Here is a 27,040-nt window from a genome sequence, read left to right on the forward strand (position 1 = left end):
GGGGGTAGTAGGACAATTACATCAAATGATCATTGTAACATGATTAGAATAAGAATTTTTAAATCCATCTAAAATTAGGGTTTTTTAGTAGAATAACTACATCAAATAATTATTCGGTCAATTTGATTTTCAAAAAATAGACGAATTTTCATCCACCTCCATTTTTGTTGTCTTCGCCAGTTTCTTCTTTCAGCTTCTCCGTCTACTTCTTCTTCTTCTTCTTCTTCCTCCTCCTCCACCTCCTCCTCCTCCTCCTCCTCATCATCATCATCATCATCATCATTATTATTATCTTCTTAAAAAAAATTGATGTACCACAACTATGAATCCCTTCGAGCGAATTAAAAATAAAAATATTTTAAATATTGAGAAAATTTCATATCTAAATGTTGGTACTGTTTAGATATAATTTTGAGTTGATCAAGATTACATAATCAGTGTATACTTCATGTATACTAAATGTATATTTGATGTATAAGTAAGCTATATTCAGTTTTTTGAGTGCATCATAATGTATAGTTAGTGTATAGCTTATGTATAAGTAAGCTATATTGTATAGTCAGTATATACCTTTTATAACTTTTCGAGCTATATTGTATAGTCACTATATATTTGCTGTACTTTTTTTAATGTAAACAAAACATTGTTTTATTATATAAATTTGAAACTGTCCTTTTTAGTTTGATTCATATAAGCTCCGTCTCTTGAGACTTCGCGAGGTACGACTCATAAACCAAAATTGTTATATTTAATTTGAATTAAAACAACTAAGTTTAGAATGTATATATTCTTTGGTTTATAAATTTGTTTTTTTAATTTTTCTTTACTTATTTATTTGCCAAAAAAAAATTGTTATTATTATTTTTTTAAAAATATGTTTGCTAGATTTTTATCTAGAATTATTGGAATAACAGTACTTGATCTACATTTTGTTGATATTAACAAGATATGATATTGTGGTTTAAAGCATCACTACTCATTTGTATAATATGTATTATAATTATATTATTATCTACTTTCACATACATTTGTTAAACATGTTAAAAACATAATCAATTCATAGAATTTTAGTATTGAAGTTGAAAAAAAATACAATTACAAAGAAAAAGAAGAAAAGCAAACCCTCAAACTCTCATCCCAACCCTTCAAGTTTCTTGATTCGCAAGATTTGCCATATGGGCTCCACGAACCAATTTCGATAACTTTATATTTATTTATAACAAATTAAAATAAACAGAACAAATAAATAAATATCGAAAAAATTAGAAATTTCATATATAACCTCATAATCCCTTATTTCCCTTATTATTATTTCCGTCTTCTTCCAATGGAAGGACGTAGAGGCGACGAAGATGGTGGAAGCAGCGCCATGTTTTCTGAACTCAAACATTACTGCATTGAACTGCTCGAACTTCACCAAAACCCTAAGAAAAACCCCTCAACCCTCACTCATCTTCTTCAATTTCTTCGCCGCTCTTCTCCTGATGATCTCCAATCCTTATTTGAGTATGTTTCTACCTCTTAGCTCTTCATTTTCTCTTGCTATATAAACAATTCCTGTTGTTTCTAACTAAATTTTGCTATGGAAACTTGTTTAATTTTTCTTAGATTGTTCTTTTGTTTTTACACGAACTTTGGAAGCTCAAGCAACTTGTATTTGCGCAATTTTATTACATTAGAAAAAATGCAAATAGCCAAAAGTTAGGGGCAAATTTAATGCTTTAGTCTTAATACACTACTTATTTGTCCATATAATACGCCCTGGGTGTGGCAGGGAATTGGCTAAGACTCCTACCTGTATTTCCACCAGTAATGGAACAAAAGTACCTACATATTCAATTCCATTTTGCTTTGGTTTATCTTATTGCTGTAAAACCTTCACAGAGAATATGTTGCATTAGTCCTTTTATTCTTTTGTTATTCCCATTATCAAATGACAACGAAGAAGTGATAACATCTTGACTTGTAGAATTTAGCACATTGCGCTATTTCGGTTTTATATATTAACTAAGATTTTAAACATATAGTACAATGATATAACATGGTTTAACAAGCTTAATTGTGCAGCATGGCACATCTGTTTACTAAGTGATACTCGCATCACAATGATAATATGAAATATTTCAGGAATGCCGTGACAGACACGGTGGATTAGTAATGCTGACATTAGTAATGCTTGTATTAGTTATATTCTTGCATTATTTCTTATGTATTTTCCTCTTTCATTCTTTTGTCTCTTAATTCCTCGATGGGAAGATATATGATTAGTTTTTCTTTTCCAGCTATACATTGTTTCCTTTGTTGCTTCTACTGGATGCTGCTGTTGATAGCAAATCATCACCCAATGTTGGTTCTAATGAAAGATATATGAGGCCTAATACATTGAGTGATATTGTGATGGAAGGTGCTCTTCATTGTCTTGAGGAACTTCTGAAGAAGTGCTGTTTAGGGTCTGTGGATCAGGTATTTAGACTTCCTTTTCAAATGCAATAGATGTATTCCTTATTTTAGTTACCAATGGTTAGTAATAGTTGAAGAAAAACCTTGACCTTTCTTTTTCCAACTTAGGCAGGGAAGTTATTTGGGAATTGTTTTTCTCTAGACTATTAGTTAATAAATTTCCTTTACTCTCTCTCTAAATACTTTGTGGTCTGGTGCCCGTTAAAGTCACTGAACGTAGTTCTCAGCTTCTGTTCGTGATTGTGTTGCTTGTTATGTGGTCTCACATGCATTAAGTCAATAGCTTTGTGATGCTTTTCTTTTTTTGTGATTATTATATATCAAACTTAATGTAGTTTCTTATATCCTGAAGATTCTCAGCTTGGCCTTAAGTGTGTGTGAAGAAATAAATAGATGACTAAGAATATAATAAAAATGCATTTGTTTTTCAAGAAGAAATATTTGGATGATACAAACCACGAATTATATGAAAGAGGAGTTAAAAAAAAAATCAAGTGGAGACGATAATGTCAATCAATTTTAAAACTTTTTTTTAATTTCTGATTAAAGAAACATGCAGAGTTAAGTTTCTGATTCAGGTTTTATTGACTAGTCTTTTTGTTCTAAATTTCTGATGGTCCTAACATATTTATTTTATAATGGTTCTTTTTTTCTTTTTTTTTTGATAACCGAGAAATCCGTCCATGACCCGCCATTTGGACCAATCACAGCCTTCTAAACTCGGTGGAAAATGAGTCCGCCCCTCTACTCTTCTCCACTTAAATACCAGACTTCACTTTGCATGGTGTGGGGTTTAACCTGCGACCTAAGCCACATATCCTCCACCTTTTTTCACTCGAGCTTAGACTTGGGGGCTCATAATGGTTCTTTAATTGTATGTCATTTTGCTAGATATACATATTATTTGGTTCTGCACTCAATAACCTATGAGTTGTCAAACTAATTTTTTGAGTTAGAAAGAATTTTACAAAAGAAATTACAAAACTCTCTTTCAGATAGCCCATAAATAAAATTATTTTAGAATTGGTTGAGGCTATTAGACTTCTGGAACAATATTTTCTGCAATATTAGTAGATGCTATTTGGAACCACCCTGTTAAATCCATATTAGCATCTCATATCCATGATGTAAGTAAAACTATTGGGGCGACCGTGAAAGAGGTAAGAGAGTGTCATCTGCAAAGTTAAAGGAACCTTTGATAGGTAAAGGAGCCAGGTGGCAATGTTAAAAGCTAGACATCTAATGAAGCACACACCTTACTGGTTTGGTGTGTGAACCGAAGTACCGTGTTTGTGAGGCAAAGCACCTCGCTTATGCTACATCTATCTTTACGACTTAAGTGCACTGCGCATGTGAAGTATTCTTTGTGATATCTTATAGTTTAAATAGAAATGTCAATGACTAGGAAGCTAAGCTAGGTTCCAAACAAGCTAAAAATGCTTAAAACTAACATTCAGCTTGGTTTCTGAACAAAACAAGTCCAGCTTAAGCTTGAGATTGGTTTCTATAGTTGGAATATAAATTAAACTCAGTTAAGTCTGCTATATTTTCAAAAAATTTGGTTTTTGTTTTATTTGTAGCTTCAGGAAATGGACTTTTTTGTCTAATCTGCTGCTCAGATCCCATTTTTTCTGCTACTAGATTCAAGATAGAAAATAATATAACATGTAACTGGTTGTATTTGTTTATTGTACACCTTGGGTGAAGACGATACCCTTCTTATTCTTCTAATCTGGAACATTAAGCGGCAACTTCCAATTTGTAGCTTGGAGTGTATTACTTTGCTTTTTTCAAAATAGTATATAGCTTGAAGCTATAGGGCTTTAGAACAGAGACTGGGAGAGGTTCAGAAGGTTGTTCCTCATTGTCTGATGTGGGTATTCTGGAGAGAGGGCTAGAAGTACTTTCAAAGGAATTATAACTGTCTTTTTTTGGGGTTTTAAGATATCAGATTCCATTTCTCTGTCTTTGTTTTGCAGTTGGCTTTCTGAATTACTAATTTGTAGAGACTCCGTCCCTTTCTTGATGTCTTGTGTGCTCTTTTAATTTTGTTTAGTGGAATGAGAACAAAAGTATCATATGAGGTTTGTACAAAGCTAAGTTTGGGCTCGGGCTCCTAAAACAAGACAATCCTCAACAACTCAAGCATAGCGTGAGCCAAGGACCAAGTAGTTGATATAAAATACTTCATGTATGATTTAAGCCTTTTCAAGATCCGTTCTTTTTATACATGTGGTTGTTCCTTGTTTTCCCCTTTTTGCTTTCGTAAAAACATATAGTAACGTAAAAGGAAGGACAGAAATTAGGTATTTTGAGCCTGAATATTCCTTTGACATCAAATAATCCTCATTCGAAGCCATATTTTCCTACTACCAGCAGCAGATAATCTCTTTTCTTCTTTCGACAAATACCAGTAGCAGATGAACTAGATGTTGATGTTCACAATCTCATCCTGTCTTAGTTTTTTAACACTTGGGTTTGACAGCTCCCTCTGGAGAATTAAAAAATATTGCCGGTTATGCTTATGGGATTTGTTTCTCGGGGTATTCTGTCTCCTGCTTTTAGCTATCTCTTCTTTCTCTAATACCATTATCCATGCCCAAAGGGTTTAGAAAATTTGGAAGTATGGACTTGATGTCTACTTGGATCATATAGATCCCCTAGAGTTACCTGAGGCCCCACGCTCACGTTTGTCCACTGGTTACTTACTTTCTTACATGTGATACTACAAAAATACATGACACAGTAACCATAATCCTTTAGAAAGAAGTTTCGCCAAGTAGGAATAATTGACACTGGAATAGTGAATGGACTCTATACTTTTACAATTCCGAGTGGAACTTAGGAAGTGTGTGAATGAACGAACACTCTAGCGGAACTGATAAGATTGGAAATTATGTCTTCTAGAACTTGAGCATGCTTACCTATTGGATGTTTTATTAGTGAACAGCACAAACAAATATCATTTGAAGTTATGAACTTCTGCATGTTTTTAAGGCTAATATTGTCGTTCAGGCAAGATTTTAAACTAACAGTTGTACAATTACTTGCTGTCCATTCTTTATTGGATTGAACAGTGAATTTGGCCTTTTAGTTTTTTTAACCTTCCCAGAAATACAGTGCATTCACTGTTCAAGTAGTTCTGGAAATCATTGTTGAGGGTCAAATAGTCCATACGCTCTGTGTGTGCGCTATTATCTTATAGTTGAATATTCTGCTTGGAAAGTCGTTTAGTAAGTCTTCCACTGGAATTGTTAGTTGATGTTTGATAGGGACTATTCTCAAGAACCCATGGTTTGTTTTTGCAGTTCATTGTATTAACAAAGAAATTGACTCGTGGGGCGTTGCTTTCTCCAATGGAGGCTTCAGAAGAGTTCCGTGAAGGAGTGATAAGGTGTTTCAAAGCACTTTTGCTTAATCTGCATTGCTGTTCCAGTGAGTCCTGCCCATGCAAACAAATAAGCGGTTGGCCTTTGCTTCTGGAAAGAAAAAGTTTGCACTCTCCACCTGTTTCAAAACTTAAATTCAAGGAAGAAGAGTGTTTAGTTGCATTTCTACAGTCTGAAACTGCTTCTGTTGCTGTTGGACATTGGCTATCACTTCTGCTGAAGGTATATATTTTGTTATCCGGTCGTCCCGCCATGGACGTACGATATGTTTTTTTTCTCCAGTCTCTTCGAGGCAGACATATTTCCTTACAGTCTTCATAGTATTGTTCTAATTTTACTTTTGAGATTGTTCGTGGCATTCACAGGTAGCAGATGTTGAGGCAGCACGAGGGCAACAAGGCAGTGCAAGCCTTCGGATAGAAGCCTTCTCCACTCTGAGAGTACTTGTTGCTAAGGTTCCTCTTCTCTCCTTTCTGGCTGCTTTTCCTCCCTTGCGGGCTCTAACGTTATTGGCTTTCGGTGTTCTCAGTTATTCCTTCATAGGTTCAATGACTTTACTCCTTTGAGGCTGTGTCTTTGATACAGAATTAATTTCCTTACTCCAATTAATGCTAGAATTTGGCCAAAAAATGAGTCAGACATGGTCAAAAAAAGTTCAAAATACATGAAAATTTATGAAGTTAAGTTCATTGTTTACCAAGGTATCTTTTATCCATGTGATACGATGATACATCTCCACGAGTTCTTTGTCAAAATATATATGTTTATGCCTAGACTATTGTCAGAGTTTTGTTATTTTTACTACTTCCAGTTTGTTATTCTAGCAGTCAATCTTACGTAGCGTTGCTGTTCAGGTTCATATAAGTTACATCTTTACAATTCTATATTGATGTTTGGCAGGTTGGCACTGCAGATGCTTTAGCTTTCTTTTTGCCTGGAGTTGTTAGTCAAATTGGCAAAGTTATGCATATTTCAAAAACGTTTATTAGTGGGGCTGCTGGGAGTGCCGAAGCTTTGGACCAAGCAATTAGAAGCTTGGCTGAATTTCTTATGATAGTTCTCGAAGACGATTTGAACTTGCCTTTTCTTGGTGTGCTCCTTGATGACGTCAAGAAAGAGAAATCTTCAGTGTCATTTCTGGAGGCACTTCGTCAGTTGCCCTCTACTACGCATGACCAAAATTTGAGTGAGGTTGTTGACAGGGGCACCATTGCACTTAGCTCCACAGAGGGGGAACGTGTTAATCCTAGAAACACGACCAGATCTTTGCGTATAATTCGTACAAAAGACTGGGTTGTTGATACCTCGTCGCATGTTGATAAGCTGTTATGTGCAACTTATCCCCATGTAGGTTATAAAAAGTTCTCAGTGGCACTTGAATTTTTTTAGAAGATTTTATATCAAGTCAGTTTAAATTTATAATTCCCTTATATATTTTTTTGAGAAACAATGTAAACTAATATTTGAATATCGTGTTCCCAGCTTTGCTTGCATCCAAGCAGAAAAGTGAGACGAGGACTCCTGGTGGCAATACAGGGACTCTTATCAAAAAGCAGTTGTGTGTTGAGTGGAAGCAGATTGATGCTTTTGGTGAGTTCTAAACTGGAACTTATACCTTTATCATATTTGGGTACCCAATAATTACTGTGTCCATGTGGATTTTATGAAAGATACCAGCCCAAGATGGATTTCTCTTTCATGTCAAGTTTTCAATTCTCTCTTTCTTCTTCTTTTGATTTGAATTGTCTCAGGCACTGAGATACTCATTCTTTCTGCTTGAACTTTCAGAGTAGCACTGATTTGAATTGTAGTTTAAATCATAATGCGTCATTTGAATTGTAGTTTAAATCATAATGGCTCAAAAGTAGGTAGAGAGAATACCTTTTGATAAGTTAAAGATTAATAAGAATAGACACAGGACCAATTGACTTTCAAGTAGTAAAGGGAAAAATTCCCTCTTGAGAGAAGTTTCAAACAGAATAAAAAAGGGAAGTAAGACGGTTCATTTTGGAATTGAGGGAGTTGAAGTTATTGTGCCTACAGAAGTGTATTTTGCAGTTTTTATCTTATTTTAAAGTTGGTCTTAGAATCTAAGATCTGTGTTTTTTTAGATTGCAGTTGCTCTAGCTGATTTTATTGGATGGGATTATTAATTGTGAAACAAAGTTCCTTCTTATATGCAAATCATATTTTATTTGTGTGAGAAGTAGTATGCACTCATGTATGGAGAAAGCTGTTGCATATCATTTCAGACTTCACATGACTTAAAAAGGGAAAATAAATTAAAGACCTGTTTAGCTGGTGTTGTGGACCAATTCTATTAGCACTTTGGTCTTTTGTAGTATTTTAAAATTGTCTCTTTCTGTCATAGTGCCCTTAGAAGTGGAATTTCACAGTACTATTCCCTGAGATGTCAAACATACATAATCCATTGCGATATCCTGAAAAATTCAAACTTCCCGAGTCGTGTTGGCTTGTGCATGTGCTTCTAGATCACAGCCAAATTGGTTCACAAAGATCGACATTATAAGACAAAGATATGTATTTTTTTCTTAATATTAGGAATCTCCGAGGACAAATGATGCACAATTTGAGACTCGGTGGATAATGGGCACTCTTTGCCCTTCTCCACTTAAATGCCATGCTCTTGTTTGCGGAAGGGTTTGAACTTGTGACGTGTGCCTAACCCACACATCACACATTGCACTCTTACCACTAGACCAAAATCTGGGGGCGAGAGTCAGAGATGTATTTATGGCATAGGTAATATTGAATTTAAGACATGTATTACACATATGAGATTTATCAATCGTAGGAAAATATCAAACCTAACAACTTAGTATTTTCTAAATCACCTCATCAAAATCAGTGTGAGGAAAACGAAAAAAACTTGACTTTACTTAGCTTGAAAATGCAGAAAAGTAAACAATTTTAAGATTAGTGGATGTATGGAAAAATTGCTTGACTATTGTTGCTGGAACAGCTTATGGGAAACCTTGCTGGAAGTCAATGGAATCTTGTCAGATATAGTGCTGGCGAAGTGGTTGGAATATTGGCCAGACAGCGTTTGATGCTACAGTGATCATTGGAAAAGAGGCATGGTGCCAAATGAAAAGTTACCAAAAATAATCTTAGTACCACAGGAAGGATTGCAAGGAAAGAGGTATGATAATTGGTACCCTAGGAATGATCATCAGAGACAGGCATGGTGCTGTTGGAACGGTTACTAGAATAGGAGAGATACTACCGGGGCGATCTCTGGTGTGATGCTAGAATAGTATATTATGAAAAGTGAAACACTTTGTTGAGGTGGGCGGCATAGGGCTAACCTATGATATGTGGAAGTTGATCTTTACCATGATAGGAGAAGCTTTGACACCATATCACAAACATGAGAGAAGAAGATATGCATTAGTGACTTGATTGGAATCAACTACAGTTCATACTTATTCATATGTGTGAACTACTCATATTCTTACCTTGTGGGACAATATCTAAGTTGGCCAACTTAGAAGAACAGTTCTAACAATAAAACATGATATTCTAACAGACGTGAACTGTATCTGATTGTCTGAGCCACTTACATAACCTATTTTCATATACCAGTTTCTTCTTGTGCTTTCCTCTCATGGAACTTGATGTACTAGATTTTCATTGCTGCTAGCCTGCAGTCTGTCAAAATGGTACATAAATCACTATTGCATCAAAAATGTTTCCTTACCTTAGTCTACGACAGTGTGGGATGCTGTAATTGGCACTTAATTTAGTTTCTGATAAATATCTGCTCCTTCTAAATCTTTGTTTAGTAATACTTGCTAGCTTGTGATGCCATGATTTTTGACGAATTGGAACAATTATAAATTTGCAAAGTGGAATGCACTGAGACTCTTGAATAGTTAAGTGAATTGCATTTCTTTGGTTTTACATTCTGGTGCCATTGGGTCTTTTATTAGCAGTCTGGAAGCTTCTTTGAAGTACATGATTTCGCAGGAGTATCTCTTATTTTTCAGTAACCTAATAATTTATTCTGAATGTATTCTTGGCTCTTGAAATATGCAGGAAAGTCTATGTATTTTGGCATGTGATGACTCCGAGGAGGTGTCCTCAGCTTCACAGTCGTTCTTTGGACATTTGCTCTCATCACATGGGAAGCTTCACGTAAAACATGATGTTGAAGAGATTTTTAACAGGTTTTTGTAGTCCTAATTTTTCTCTGGTGAAACATATGTAGGTGGCAGCGGCTTATGCACTTTATTTTATGGATTTTACATCTTCTTCACAGGCTTGTTGAAAAGCTTCCAAAGGTGGTCCTTGGAACTGATGAATTACATGCAATTGCACATTCCCAGAAATTGCTAGTACTGATCTATTTTTCAGGGCCACAATTCGTGGCAGACTATCTCCTTCAGTCACCTGTAAGTGCAACAGGCCTAGTGTTTTTTTTGTTTCTATCCTTTAAAGTTAGAATCTTTTGTCATGATGCTGAGCTATCAATTCTTTGCTTGGGGTCATTGTCCTTTTCTTTATGGGTTCTCTTTTGCTTGGAGGGGTGGGGGCTAAGTGGATGTATGACATGATGGTCTACTATTGTCCTGCTTTCTCACTTGTCAGTGAACTTCCGTGGAGCTGCTCTGACTTACCAGCATTTGTTGTCGTAGAGTTTTTTCTTTTCTTGCATCATCCTGCATTCTGGTCAGAATACTTATGTAGACAAATTAAAACAATACCCTATATATACAAACACGATGGAGTTCTACCTAATTACCTATTATGACAAAAAAACCTATATCTTCAATTTATGAGAGCAATGTCATCTAATCCACAAGCTTAAAAAAGCAGTGGCAGATATGGGAACAAAGCACTTATCTCGTATATCATATTGGAAAAAATTGTGTAGAAAATAATTTTGAGGTCCTAGTCTTAGTGGACAGAGTTACCTACTGTAGGAGATTACAGGTATTCCGTGGAATTAGTCGAGATGCGCAAAATCTAGGTTCTTACACCCAATTATAAAAAAAACATTTGCTACCAAGAGTCAGATAAGTCTTAAAAGTACCACAAAAGCATTTCACGTGAAGGAAGCAGGGGCAGCTTTCAGGTCTGTTTTCACGATTTGCTTGGGTTGGGTCATTCATAGGAAAAATGAGGAAGATATTTTTTTATTTCTTTTGAACAGGTAAATTCATTTTACGATCTAGCACTGCAGTAGTTTCTTTAACCTAGGGCGTCAAATGGCTTTTGTTCCCGGGTACATCACACCAATATATTTAGATGACAAGCAAGCACTTTTTAACTCTTCTTTTCTGTTTTTTTAGTTTATTGAGAGCAGACTTTGTCCTCTTTCCCCTTTAATCTTCCGTTCCATTAAAACTGCTTCTTCACTCATCTAAGAGAAAAGAAAAGAGAAATATATATCACAGTATTATGGCACATCACCTAGTTCTTGTCTTTATATGTGGAATGTTTTTACTTTCATTTATAAGTTCCTCATGCTTCCTTGCGCTTCATAAGCCCTCATTTGCATACTCTAATGTGTCTGATTGGTTATCCCAGTATCATAGAGTTCGCTACATCTCATACTGCCTGCCTTTATTTCATATGTTCATTCAGTACCGTGCGTAACCACATATTGGATTACTGCAGTGTGGCACGTAGCTGCTGATACCAAATCGGATCCTATGCTGCCATCTATGCCCTGCTTGATACCCCTACCCCGCCTGTGAGAGCTTGTGGATAATGACGAAACCGTAATCTTTCCATCAGATTTACCCATTTGTCTATCTGTCTGGTGCTTTGAAGGCCTGCCTATATTTTTTCCCAATTTGTCACTTGCTCGTCCCTCTCTCATGAAAATGGTCACCTACTTCTACCATCTTCTTTTGACTGTTAGATTTTTTGATTATGAGGGTCATCTAGAACCACTTAATATCTTTGCCTCAGTACAACGATGCCAGGGGAAGCCATCTCAGTCCTTCCACTAATGCCTATTCTTTCATATTGAGGCAGTTTTTTCATGGTTCTTTGAGAGAATGCTGTTTCATATCTATAAACATCTCTTGAGACCCGGAACTTCATGATAGTCATAACTGCTTCAATACCGTGTTCTTTGTGTACTTTATCATGGTACTATCACTGCAATATTTACCTTTCTAACCTGTGTGCTTTATCATGTTGATGTCACTGCGATACTTTCTTTCTAAGATTAGTGCTAGTCATTAGTTCTTTCGATTGGATGTAAGTGTAATGCCTTTCAGTGGAATGTGTAGGTGAGAACTGCTCAATTCTTGGATGTTTTAGCCCTTTGTCTGAGTCAAAATTCAGTTTTTGCTGGTCCCCTTGAGAAGAATGTTGCAGCAAAGCGTTCCTCATCAGGGTTCATGCATTCCATAGCAGAGATAAGAGCTGTTAGAGCTGCTGACTCTGACAATCTGGGAAGTAGAAAGAATCAAAATAGAAGAGTACATACCACGGAAAGTATAAAGAATGAGCATCAGCTGCCACGCTTGCCGCCCTGGTTTGTTTATGTTGGCAGCCAGAAGCTGTACCATTCTGTAGCTGGGATCCTTCGACTTGTAGGGTTATCTTTATTCGCAGGTTGTTTTTCCTTTCTTAACTTTTACTGAATAGTTACTTCCTTCCCGACCTAAACTTGTAACTTTACTGGTTGCGTTGCTTTTGACTAGACCCTCGAAGTGAAGGGCCTCTCTCTGTCATCATTGACTTGCCATTGGAGAACCTGCGGAAATTGGTTTCTGAAATACGGATGAAGGAATACAGTGAAGAAAGTTGGCAATCTTGGTATAGCAGGATTACTTCAGGACAATTAGTACGTCAGGCCAGTACAGCTGTGTGTATCCTGAATGAGTTGATATTTGGTTTGTCAGATCAAGCACTTGATGACTTTAACAGAATGTTTAGAGCATATGTAATGGAACCACTAGAAAATAAGAAATATCAAGAAGATGCTAGTCAACATCAGAAAATTGAACAATCTACAACAAAGGGATCTGTTTGGAAGATTTGCCAAGTTAAGGGAGAAAGGAGTCATTTAGTTGACTGCATTGGCAGTATATTGCATGAATACCTATCCCCTGAAATATGGAGTCTGCCCATTGAGCATACAGCTGCTTTACAACAATATGATTGTGAGGATGCAAACATTAGCTCACACTTCTTTAATGACAATGTGATGTTGCACCAGGAAATTCATCTTTCCCATCTCTTGTTGTGATTGTGGTTTCATGTGTTATTTATCTTATCAACGTCTTTGCTAGTGGCTGGATATCATATTGATATTTGTTTTGCTATTGTCAAACAGGTTATTATTGATGGAATTGGCATCTTTTCTATGTGCGTTGGGAGAGATTTTTCTTCGTCAGGATTTCTTCATTCATCTCTTTATATGTTGCTTCACAATCTTATTTGCTCTCACTTCCAAATTAGAAGTGCATCTGATGCTGTGTTACACATTATCGCCACAATGCATGACTATCCAACAGTAAGCAGAAGCCATGGATTTCTTACTTTTTGTGCCATCTGAAGGTTATCCACTAATCATGTATCTTCTTGCAGGTAGGACACTTGGTTATAGAAAATTCAGACTATATAATTGATTCAATATGCAGGCAGCTGCGCTCTCTGGAGCTTAATCCGGATGTACCAAATGTACTAGCTGCCATGCTTTCATACATAGGAGTGGGTCACAGTATATTGCCTTTATTGGAAGAGCCAGTATGTCTCAACAATGATATCTTGAAAATTTTAATCAACAAATGACCCTTTTTTTCCTTACTCGTTCTGTTTTATTATGTAGCCGAATTTAACTAGTTCTGAAACGAGGCATAATTGTTGTTGTAGTTCTCATTGTATGTTTTATTGTGTCTGCATATATGGACATGGTTGGATGTATGTTTATTTTTTAGTTTAAGATGCAATATCTTTACAAATGACATTGTGATTTGTGCAGATGCGTGCTGTTTCCATGGAGCTTGAAATTCTTGGAAGGCATCAACATCCTGATTTGACCATTCCCTTCTTGAAGGTCATTTCTTACATTTGCTTGCTGTACTCTAATTTGATAAACACTTGCTGTTGATAGATATAGCAGAAGGATAGCAGTCAGTCGTCTTTGTCATATTCGGTGTCTTAAAATTAAGAAGTCCATTTCCTTTTGTCTTGCCTGGAAAGGAAGCTCACTTGGTTCATGAGTCTCTGCATCAGACCTTTTGAAATTACATCACTCTGATGCTTTAGTGCCAATTTGTTGCGAGTTGTGCTAGTATTAGTCTATTAGATTTCTTGACATTCTATTAATTAGATGTGGTGCTCTCCTCTATTCAGTTGTCTGGTTATATTCTTCCTCTATTCTTCAGTCAATGGCAGAAATAGTTAAGGCATCAAAGCAGGAGGCTAATGCTTTGCTGGATCAAACAAAGGCATATTGTGAGGATGTGAAATCTAGAAAGCTGAACCTGGAGAAGAGGAAAGAAAAGCTTTTTGATGATTCAGATTCATATAGTGATGAAAATGTTGGCAAGGGGTCGTCAGAATCTGGTATGTACCCATGGAATCATGTTACAATTGGAGAATACACACACACACACAACAACAACAACAACAACCGCATGCCAAGTGTAATCTCTCAAGTGGGGTCTGGGAGGGTAGAATGTACGCACCCATGACAACTCTATGGGGTAGAAGTTGTTTTCGGTAGACCCTCGCCTCAAAGGAAGTATAAAAAATACAGGATTGAAAGGAAAATAATGACAACAAACTAACAAGATAAACAAAGCAACATATAGTTGTAAAAATGGAAGAATAGAATGCTACACAAATACTAACTAATACTACTAAATACGGAGAAGATGGGAAAATATTTGACTACCCCCTGCCACTTCCTGACGGAAGTACTACAACACTCTGCTATCTACTACTTTTTACCCTAATCCTGAACCTCCACACCTTCCTATTTAGGGTCATGTCATTAGTAAGTTGAAGATGTGCCGTGTCCATTCTAATTACCTCCACTCAGTTCTTTTTCGGCTTACTTCTATCTCTCCTAAAATCTGCTACAACCAGCCTCAAACACCTCCTTACAGGTGCATCCATGACACTCCTCTTCACACGCTCAAATTATTTCAGCCTTGCTTCTCTTATCTTGTCCCCCATGAAGGTCATTCCCACCTTATCTTGTATAACTTCGTTCCTGATCCTATTCCTCCTAGTATGCCTGCACATCCATTTGAGCATCCTCATCTCAGCTACCTTCATCTTCTAAACGTGTAAGTTCTTGATTGGTCAATATTTTGCTCATTCACCTCCCGTAGAACTTACCTTTAAGATTTGGTGACACATTCTTATCACAGTACCTTGGATACCAGCGTCCATTTCACCCACCTTGCTCCAATGTGATGTGCAACATCATCATCAATCTCCTCATTTCCTTGGTTACAGGCTCAAGATACTTGAAACTTCCTTTGTTGGGTATGACTTGTGTATCGATCTTCACTTCCACCACCGTTTCATGTGTTACGCCACTGAACTTGTACTCCAGTGTTGGATTACGTCACTGACAGGTAATCCTAATATTTTTTCTAACTTTCGATCACACAAAGAACCCTCTCCAATTCTGATGGATCAACTTGTGATAGTATTGGATTTGGAATTGTTCAACCAGCCACGTCTATTATTCTGTCATTTGTATCAAGGCTATCAAAATTGACCTTTAACTTGATTCCTGTTAGTAAAATTGTGAAAGACCTTAATTGCTAAACATGATTGTTGTATGGCTAATGAGCTATAACTCATATCTTGTAAGTCAATGTTATTACTGGGTTTAGTAGTTGCTTAACTGGTTTTGTGTGTATAATTAGATCATTGTTTAACTGATTTAAATGTATGATGATGTATTATTTCCCGCTTTTTATTTCTGTATTGTGTTTTTTAAGACGTGAGAAGGCATTTGCAACAACAATTGCATATTCAAAGAAAGTTTGCTTGGATTGATAGGGAAATACGTTATTTTGAATAAAAGTAAATTTCGTATGGGGACCGGTGTGACAAAAAAATAGACATTAATTTTGCTTCACCTATAGTTGTTGATTAGCCAATAAAACACAATATTATTTGCTGCTTGTATGAAATAGTTTTAGGACAATACAACATAAGACAATATCTTGCTTTTTGTGGCTGCACATCAAAATTTACTGCAACCTCTATCTGATACAGTGTTTTCCCATGTAAGAGGGTATTTTTTATTAGCCGACAATATTTTATACTGTCCATTCCAATTATCAACCTGGCCACTTAACTTTTCAGTGTACTGGATGTCTAGTTGTGGTTGTCTGACCAGAACAGCTCTCTTGGCGTCTCAGTAAAACATGCAGAGAAGGCACTTTACTGACAATTAGGGGATCTTTGACAAAAAGATGATACTGAAAGTATTTTGCTCTCACAAAAGTATACTGAAATAGGAGCTTAGTAAAATTTCTCTTTTATCCATTGCATCCAGAAGGAGATTTTACGATAAAGCTTATTATGGAGTGCTTAAACAGCTGCATTTATCTGAATAAAATTTTGAGATTACCAATTGCAAGCAATGAGAAACATAATAATATTAGTAATTTCTGTTTGACTCCATGACGCTGACCTGCATTATGGTGATATCTTATTCTTGAGTATCAATGTTTTTTGGTGTTGAATCATGTTTGAAGAACACTCCTTACATAATATTGAAACATCGGGGTCGTGCGCGTTATTTGGAGTTCATGTCCCTGTTTACCCAAGTGACTGCTATGGGCATCTGATGTTGGTATTCTTCTTTTAATAGGGACGCAGATCTACTCTAATGATGTTCAGATGCAAATAGAGTGGGAGGCTATGCTGTTCAAAATGAATGACTTTAGAAGGTTTAGACAAACAGTTGGATCTATTGCAGGTTCATGTTTAACAGCTGCAACTCCATTACTTGCTTCAGCTAATCAAGCAGCATCCTTGGTAGCACTTGATATAGTTGATGTATGTTTTTGATCTTTATACTCTGTGTTGCAATTAAGAAACTTCACAACGAAAAGGTTACAATACTAGATAAGTTCTTAAAAAGCTGAACCTTCTATTCCTAATGCAAAAACATATGATCCATTTCTTCCAGATATATTCACTTGCATCTGCATTAGGACTGCATGGGCCTTAGGAAATCCCAAACCTTAATCCCATTCCTGCTCAGTAAAAATAGGATCATGCCTATTCTCGATAAGATAACTCCAACTGCCCAGTCCCTCTTACACCACTTACCTTTTCTCCTACTGTCCTACTATAACTCGTCTTAGTTGGTCAGTCTTGTTGCTTATATATATTTTTTTGACTCTGCTGACAGAAGGTCTAAGTTGAGGTCTGAGGATTCATTATAAACTTTTCCCTCAATTTGCCATGGTTTTCTCTTCTATCCACTCTCATATTTTATTGAATGTTCTGCATATATTGTAATTCCTTGAAGGAACAACTGCCTTCTTTTTCTTACTAGAGGAACAACTGTTTATTTAGTTACTGAAATATTGTTATAGAAGTTTCCTTTGATTTATTTTGTTCCAAATGTCTTTAGGATGTATTTTTGACAGTAGCCAAAGTGGAGGATGCCTACAAGCTTGAGAAGGAAATCAAAGAGGCAATTGAACATGTGGCTCATATGTGTTCATTTAATAGTCTTAAGGATGCTTTAGATGTTGATGCTGATGAAACTACCGAGAACAGACTGCTCCCTGCAGCCAATAAAGTGTGGCCTTTTTTGGTTTCCTGTCTTCGAAATAAAAGTCCATTGGTGAGTGATTTTTTACATATTTATTTTCTGGAAACCTACTAATCTTTACTCCTTGATAACTTTTTCTTTCTTTTATTTGACTATTAACTACAAGTATGAGATGTGCTGGGTAAGCACGAATGCAAATTAGGAGTTATTAGAAGATCCTATTATGGTTTGGATTAGGGGGGTGCAGATGATAAGTAGTTAAGTTGAAATAACTGAATTCATAATGGATGAACAAGTGCATAAATGCAATATGTCCAATTTGAGCTTTCATGCATGGATCAGATGTTGGTAGCAATAGGCAAATCTATGTCCAATGACTAGGGTTCCACTGTTCTCTTTGTTGCACAGTTCGACTACAGTTTTATAGGCCAACATTAGATTCCTCAAGATATCTGAAGGTGAAATTTGATTATCATTCGCATCCAGACAATGAAATCTGTAGTATGACGAAGTGAATAGAATTTTTCAGATTGGGAGGAATTGTAGATACACCCCTCCAATTTATAGTTCTTGGGTGTACGGCCGTTGGTCCTTGCTACACCCTTACCCCATCCCCACCCAATGAAATGAAAAGAACTGGTAAAGCAGAGAGAAATAGAAGTTTTTTTTTCATGGTAGTTCTATCCCCACCTATAGAACTGTTATCTGATTAGTGGTTTCTTGTTCACTGATAAGCAGGCGGTTCGAAGATGTACAAATACAATTAGTAATATCGTGCAAATATGTGGAGGTGACTTCTTTACTCGGCGTTTCCATACAGATGGGAAACACTTATGGAGCTTTTTAAGTACTTCACCATTTCAAAAGAGAGCCCCAGGTTCTTTGGAGGAGACTCACTTGAAGCTTCCATACCGAGGTAGTTCTGCATCTTCAGGAGATTCAGCAGCTGAGATTTCTGATCTAAAGGTACAGGCTGCAGTGCTGAACTTGCTTGCAGATCTTGCTCGGAATAAATATAGTGCTTCAGCACTGGAAGCAGTTCTGAAAAAGGTCAGTGGTCTTGTAGTTGGGGTAGCATGCAGCGGTGTTGTCGGCCTACGAGATGCATCTATTAATGCCCTTGCTGGACTCGCTTCAATAGATCCTGATCTCATTTGGCTTCTTCTTGCTGATGTTTATTACTCGAAGAAGAGAGAGACACCGGTGCCTCCTATAACAGGAGAGTTTTTCGAGATATCGGAAATTTTACCTCCACCCTTGTCCTCTAAAGGTTACCTTTATCTGCAGTATGGCGGGAAGAGTTACGGTTTTGACATTGATTTTACTTCTGTAGAGACTGTGTTTAGAACACTACATTCTCAGATTTTCAGTTCACAAATGTACAGTTGAGTTTCCTTTGTCTCTAGGAGCTCTTAAATTGTTTTCCAGTTTGGATAAAAGTTTTTCTTAAAAATAAGATATCTATAGATTATAGTGATGAATGACTAATTTTGCAAAGCTCCAAGTACTGGACTTCTTTTCATTTATTTTTTTTTCTCTAGAAATGAAGATCATATGTGATACTAAAAGGACATGTTAGACTAAGTTCACTTTATATCTCAGTTGATTGGTTGACTACTTGAACTTTCACATTGTTAGTGAGGATTTGATTCCCGTAATTCCCTCCCTTACCTCTACCCTTTTTTAAAAAACTTCATATAACTTAATCACGTTTTAACATATTGAAGAATATCTTTGATGATTTGGCTTGGTTTGGTATTTATAAAAAGGTAGAAGTTGGATGGAGAAGGATGATAAGTGCTCGATTGTCGAACCTTCAAATTGAACTTAAATTTCAGATAAATTTGACTTACTAATCCGATATTCGGCCAAGTTTTATTTAGATTAAAACTATAAAGTATTTATTTTAAAGAATGAGATAATGCACAAGTATTCTCTCAACCTATGCTCGAAATCTCAGAGGCATACTTATACTATACTAATGTCCTATTGCCCTCCTGAACTTATTTTATTAATAATTTTCTACCCCTTTTCGGCGAGTTAATACCTCAGATGGTCACTCAACTTTGCACTATTCTCTCAGAAAGTCACTCAACTTTCAATTTTCCCTTAAAAGTCACTAAACTATGGACTCTTCTCTCAGAAAGTCACTCAACTTTCAATTTTCCCTCAAAAGTCACTCAACTATCCATTCTTTCCTCAGAAAGTCACTCAATCTATTAAATTATTTTTAATTAAAATTTATTGATATTAATTATTTATATAACAAATCAAAAATTTTAAAAAATAAATTAAATCATTTAGTGATCCACCCACCTAACCCGACCCATTAAAAAATATGATATGACCCATTTTATTTTATCTTTAATCCTAAATTAATCTAATCCTAATTCAAAGTTAAAGAGAGGGATTAATTTAGGATTAAAGATAAAATAAAATGGGTCATATCATATTTTTTAATGGGTCGGGTTAGGTGGGTGGATCACTAAATGATTTAATTTATTTTTTAAAATTTTTGATTTGTTATATAAATAATTAATATCAATAAATTTTAATTAAAAATAATTTAATAGATTGAGTGACTTTCTGAGGAAAGAGTGGATAGTTGAGTGACTTTCTGAGGAAAGAGTGGATAGTTGAGTGACTTTTGAGGGAAAATTGAAAGTTGAGTGACTTTCTGAGAGAAGAGTGCATAGTTGAGTGACTTTTGAGGGAAAATTGAAAGTTGAGTGACTTTCTGAGAGAAGAGTGCATAGTTGAGTGACTTTTGAGGGAAAATTGAAAGTTGAGTGACTTTCTGAGAGAAGAGTGCATAGTTGAGTGACTTTTGAGGGAAAATTGAAAGTTGAGTGACTTTCTGAGAGAAGAGTGCATAGTTGAGTGACTTTTGAGGGAAAATTGAAAGTTGAGTGACTTTCTGAGAGAAGAGTGCATAGTTGAGTGACTTTTGAGGGAAAATTGAAAGTTGAGTGACTTTCTGAGAGAAGAGTGCATAGTTGAGTGACTTTTGAGGGAAAATTGAAAGTTGAGTGACTTTCTGAGAGAAGAGTGCATAGTTGAGTGACTTTTGAGGGAAAATTGAAAGTTGAGTGACTTTCTGAGAGAAGAGTGCATAGTTGAGTGACTTTTGAGGGAAAATTGAAAGTTGAGTGACTTTCTGAGAGAAGAGTGCATAGTTGAGTGACTTTTGAGGGAAAATTGAAAGTTGAGTGACTTTCTGAGAGAAGAGTGCATAGTTGAGTGACTTTTGAGGGAAAATTGAAAGTTGAGTGACTTTCTGAGAGAAGAGTGCATAGTTGAGTGACTTTTGAGGGAAAATTGAAAGTTGAGTGACTTTCTGAGAGAAGAGTGCATAGTTGAGTGACTTTAGAGGGAAAATTGAAAGTTGAGTGACTTTCTGAGAGAATAGTGCAAAGTTGAGTGACAATCTGAGATATTAACTCCCTTTTCGGCCGACGTGACACTATCTTGTGGGCTCAATGTTGGTTGACTTTTTTTTCAAGCTAGTGCCACGTAGGAGTAAGTAAAAGGGTTTAAAATACAAACTGATACAAGTATAAGGGTCTACCACAGCATTTCGCCAAACTACATATTTACCAAACTTGCTTGTATTCTATGTATTATGTATTAAAAGTAAAAATCCATATATTTGAGATATACTAGTTTAGTGCACGTGCCAAGCGTGTCTCACATCAATTAATAATGAGATAAATTCATTTAAAGCTTCACAATAAAAGGTAGTAACTCATCGAACGACTTTAGCAGAGAGTTTTTCTAGTAGACAACGATCACTATGAGCCTCGTGATGATACAACGTCTATACACGCTGTCAAAACTGTCATATGTCTTGTAGCGGTATAGAACAAACTAAACTCATGAATACACTATAAAGGTCCTTCTCAAAGACACTGAGGAGTCGCTTGAAAGTCGGTGCAATCCCAATCTACCTTGACTATGTGGTTTATCGAGAATGTGAGTTATCTGTATTGAAGATTGATTCAAAGTATGTCTTGGTCGCATTTAATTTTTTAGTAGTTTTCTGTTTCCTAGGGTTGTTAGCAGTCATATTGTATTATTTTCTAGTTTTTTGATATTAGATGGTTGTTGCTTAGTTAATGTAGAAGTGGTCAACTTAGTGACTTAGTGGTTTGTTTATTTGTAAGCCTATTTACTTTTGTTTTTAATTTTAAAATATACAGAAATTTGAGATTTCAGCACATATCGAGAGCTTTTACTTTTGACCTTTGTTCTTAAAGTTTTGTTGTGTCCTTTCCCAACAGTCTGAATCCTTTTTTATATCGGTGCTCAATACTATTTTCAAAATATTAAACTCGATGCTCAAGTAAAAATACTTTCTCTGAGTTGAGATAAAGTCTTAACAGAGCCTCTTTAAGAGATAACTGCTCTGTATTAACTTTGTCTGAGAAAATCTTACACTTTTATGAAAATATTGCTCACTTTGTCAATATAAAAACGTTACATTTAGGAATTATCTAGTCCCTTTAAACTCTATTCAAAATTTATACTTTACTCTTGAGCTCAGTTGTAACTTAATTAAATAAATTTAGGGGAAAATGTTTGATCAAAAGATTCTCAACAGAAACTTAGCAAATAAGGTTCATGCGAACATATAAACATGAACAACAACTCAAAGATCTCAATGCATAACATATAGCAACTGAAAATCAAGAATTAGAATTCAAAAACAATGACATAACTCATATCGAGAATTTTTGGAAATAAGGGTATAACCTTAAATTAAACTCTTACTGTCTGAATTGATATGTAGGGTGTGAGGATGAACTCAGTCCATCACTAGGAAAATCCTTACATACCTAGGGACAATTATGTTCTTGGCGTGACTCAAAGATTGACTTGAAAACCCTAACTTTCTCCTTTTGGATCCTTTGCTCTAGTTCTTGTAGGTGTTAGTGAACATAAAAGGATTGATCAATAGTGTCTAAACTCTTAATAAGGTGTCAAAAAATTGGGATTTAGACTTAGAAGGGGTGAACAGGATTGAATATCCTTCTTAAAACTACTGAATCGATTCTACACCTATAACTGTAGAAGTTTCTACGAACTGGCTAACCTTAGGTAAGTACTAGGACTCAACTTCCGAAACACTTTCCATGCATGAGACCCTTCCTATAAATCATGGTATTTTCTAAGGACCCTCTCGTAGGATCCAAAAAGTTACTCAATTTTTTTTCTATGTCTAGAATACTTCGACGGGCATTTTGTTGAGACATAGAAACTTATTAGAGAATCAACATTTTCCCCCCAAAATTTAGGTCCCTTTCGACGATTTCTTTCTATAGATCGTAAACATGCTCGTAGAATTAACACTAGATTATTTTCTGCAACTTTTTCCTTTCCAACCTAAGTCCCAAGTTTGGAGGTGTATAGAATAGAAGTGTTACTCCGCGAGTGCTCAAATATTTTTTTCATAAACATATCTTTACTTTTATTCATATTACATTAAACATGAGACAACTTACTTGAAATAATGCATAACCTGAAAATACTCAAAAGTAGCTTCAAATAACTCCCTAAATAATGTTGACACATGCTTGGAGAATCATAATCATATAACAAACATGTATTTCATAGTAATTCATTGATATACATGAGAGATCTTTCATAAAAACTCTAACTTCTGCATAAAAATCATGGCTTGAAGAAGATTGGGTAAAACCCTAGATTTAAACATATTCAATTATATAATCAAAATATTTTAGGTATGAGAGCGGAAAGAATACTCCCATTGAAGCCTTACATACATTAATGACGAATTGTCACGATCCAAAAGTCAAGGTCATGATGACACACACCCCAAGAAACCCAATACAATATGTAAGCTGAAATAATCACACATACGAGACTCCCGAAGGGAAGTTAGGACACAAATGATAGAAAAATAATAAGGAATATCCCAAAACTTGGTAGCATAAGTATAAGAACATCTATACATTTCTAGAATCTGAACTTCATCTCAATTCGTTGAAAAGTAAGTTAAAGACTTTAAACGATAGATAGAGACTAATGGCTATCCGGAGAGCAGGATCTCACTTGAAATCTGAAAGAGAGAGCTCCGCTGGATCCGATAAACTATTACGAGGCTCACCCTGATTAGGATCTGCATCAAAGGGATAATCGAGGTCGGGGGTGAGTACAACCCAGTTGTACTCAGTAGGTTAGATCAACTGAGTATAAGTAACAAAACAAACTTAAGAAATAAACTATAAACACTTCCACCTGCATGCATGTCATTACAAAAAGTATACCCTAGGAGTAACATAGCGTATAGAACTTCGAGAGGCCCTACACAAGACACTTAGCATACATCATACAAGATGCTAAAATTTAAAAAGCTAAAATGATTGAATTTTTATGCAAAAGAAGTTTTGGCAAAAGCAGAAGTCTAACATAAGTCTCAAAGTCATCTGATACATCATATTCCATGTTTAGCATCAAATGGTCTATGTCGGTTAAGGCTATAGTTTCCCTAAAGTAAAATGGACAATTGAAGTAAATAGAATGACTCAAGGGAGGTTACTTAGGATAGGTGGAAGTAATGAACCCATCTAGACATTGCAGAAGTAGCTCCTTAGGAAGTTCTAGGAAGGTGTTCTAATGCATGTCACTATGAATGTGTTCCTTATGCATGACATTGTAGTATTTGTCTACTTATTATGAAGATGTACATGATATGAGTCTTTATGCATGATGTTGATCTTGTTGACTATATAATGAAGGTCTTGACTTAACTATGTTTATGTTGTATTATACTTCTATGATGGTATGTGTTGTCTTGTGTAGATGATATATAGGGTTTTCCTTGTGATCCTAAGGTGATACATTGCACCAAGTATCCCTAAAGGTTTACTTGGGAGGATAATGAATTAAAAGAAAGAGTTCACTGTTAAAAAGATTGAGCTCACTGTAAAGTGACCTTAAACGGACTTGAATTCTATATGTGATTTTCTATGATGTTTGGCCTTTGATTAAAGTGATTGTGACGTAACTCATACATCACATACAAAGTTTGAAACAAAATTAATTTATTCTTGATTGGATTTGACTATAACAAATTAAAGTAGGATTTTGCATATTAGATTGTGATCTACATCAATACAACTTATTCAATACAATAAATTGTTGAAGTTATAAATATTTTTTTGCTAGATGAAAGAAAAAAAATAAGGTCAACGAAAAAAGTCTTAACTTAAAAATTATCAAAAGTGTGAAATATTTTAACCAACGTGTTAAATAGAATGATCATCTTCATATGATTTTGAAAAATAAGAATTTTGTCCGTGCTTACCTAGGAATAATCGTGAAGTCTCTATTATTCACATTATTAGGGTATATGAGAGAACATCAAATGCATAATCTTATGATTTGTTGTCAAACACACACACACGCCCGCCCACCCACGCGCGCGCGCACGCGCACACACACACCAACACACACCCCCCCCCACACACTATTTTATATAGATTTTGTATTAGAAATGACATATTTTCTCCACTTCAAAGTTATTGGTATTTACTAAAAAAATCGTTGTTTTTACACTCGAAAGTTTATACATCTTCCTAATAAAAAGAACACAAATCCTTAATTATAAAATTGACTAGAAGTGCATAAATGGTTAATTCATGTACTAATATGATGATTTACTATTCAATATTTAGTTTATTATATAATTTATAACCTTTAAGTTTAATGTAGAAATAGAATTGTAATCTAACTTTTTTCTAACATATATACGCACGATGAAATATTATTATCATCTTAATTTACTTAATTAATTGTTAATTATGCTTTCTTTTTCTTTTGTATGTGAATGGTTCATAAGAAGTTGGTATTATTTGGTATAATTGAAATTGTTGAAAGCCTAAAAGATAGCAATTTATTCAATTCTTAAATCTCGTACTCTTTATTTTTCTACTTTTTGATAATTAAAATCTAAGTTTCACAATGTTCTCTTTTGGCATAGACAAGATAAATACAAAGACTTAGACTCAACAATTTAAAGATTCAATATGGATGAAACTACCATTGCTACATGAAATTAGATCCTTTAGAATACTTTCCTCTCGAACTAATTAGAGAGTGTGATATAATAAATATAACTCATGAGGATTATTTTAAAAAACAATTTCAAAAATGAACTGAAATCAACATATATATTTTGATTCCTACTTCACGCGAGTAATGAAATATTATTATTAGATAAAATCAAAGAAATTAGCAAGTCATAACATTCTTGCAATTAACACAACTTCTACTTCTTCAAATCAAAAACATCAAACATCTTAGTAGAGTAATACTCAAACGTAACAAACTAAATAAAAACAATAGGAAAAATTGCAATAACATTTTTCATTTATTCACGCTTTTCATTTATTCATGCTAATAACATTTTTAACTGCATCTATCAGCCCTTGTATGGAACCCCTTAACTGACACATTAAAGATAAATAATGAAAAAGAAGAAGAGGACAGGTGGTATTGAAACTCCAGAAGAGAATCTCAATGAATTTAACATGATTAACTGAAGTGACTATTCATAAAATTTTATAACTATAGTTGGAAGTTGAAAAGACCTACCAAACATTGAATTAGTTTAGTAAGATGAAAAGTATTCTAAAGTATTGAAATGTTGAAATAAATGACAATTGCAAAGTAAATTAACCCACCTCTTTGTATAACCAAATACTTAATTGATTGTTATAAAACTTTAAGTATGCAATGTATGTGTACATTATGGAGTAGTGTTGAATATAAATGATTTTTTTCATTAATGATAGAATATTTAATTACTAATATTTTTATAATAATTTTATTTAGTGTAGGGTAAAATGGTAATTCAACTTTTCAATTTAGAGCTTCCCACTTATTTATATATACTAGTTTCAGCACACGTGCGTTGCACGTGTATCCTATGTTAATTTTTTTTTTATATTTCATTATAACAATTAGAATTCTACGTGTACATGCATGTAACGAATAACAAAATCCAACAATTACAAATAAAATTATAAAATTGTGACAAAAACATCAGATGAAGAATCTTATTTTAATGTATAAAATTTATCAACAAACTGTAAATTTAGAACTTTAGATAGTAACAAAAGATTAACTTTAGCCTAAATAAAAATACAATTAAAACAATCAAAAATTTATGGAAAATCAAATTAAAGAATTTTAATCACAATAACATCAAACGAGGAATCTTATTTTAATGTATAAAATTTATCAACAACTGTAAATATAGAACTTTAGATACTAATAGCCAATTTGCATTATATATAGTCACAAAAGATTAACTTTAGCCTAAATAAAAATACAATTAAAATAATCAGAAATCTATGGAAAATCAAATTAAAGAAGTTTATAGAGAGAAAACACATACAAAATAAACAAAGAAAAAAACATGCGA

General features: G+C 34.9%; 1 protein-coding gene across 1 annotated transcript; it reads left to right on the top strand.

Moving 5' to 3' along the window:
• Window positions 1–1,288: 1,288 nt before the first annotated feature.
• Window positions 1,289–19,096, top strand: LOC107007361. Its single transcript, XM_015205956.2, has 17 exons — window positions 1,289–1,506; window positions 2,283–2,463; window positions 5,769–6,071; window positions 6,215–6,304; window positions 6,750–7,196; window positions 7,332–7,439; window positions 9,909–10,039; window positions 10,132–10,264; window positions 12,116–12,443; window positions 12,533–13,050; window positions 13,168–13,347; window positions 13,422–13,580; window positions 13,816–13,890; window positions 14,222–14,402; window positions 16,678–16,865; window positions 17,449–17,664; window positions 18,331–19,096. Exons 1-17 carry the CDS (start codon window positions 1,328–1,330, stop codon window positions 18,979–18,981), a joined length of 4,068 nt encoding a protein of 1,355 aa, XP_015061442.1. The 5' UTR covers window positions 1,289–1,327; the 3' UTR covers window positions 18,982–19,096.
• Window positions 19,097–27,040: the final 7,944 nt, after the last annotated feature.

Source organism: Solanum pennellii, chromosome 12 (genome assembly GCF_001406875.1).
Source record: "Solanum pennellii chromosome 12, SPENNV200".
Lineage (NCBI taxonomy): Eukaryota > Viridiplantae > Streptophyta > Magnoliopsida > Solanales > Solanaceae > Solanum > Solanum pennellii.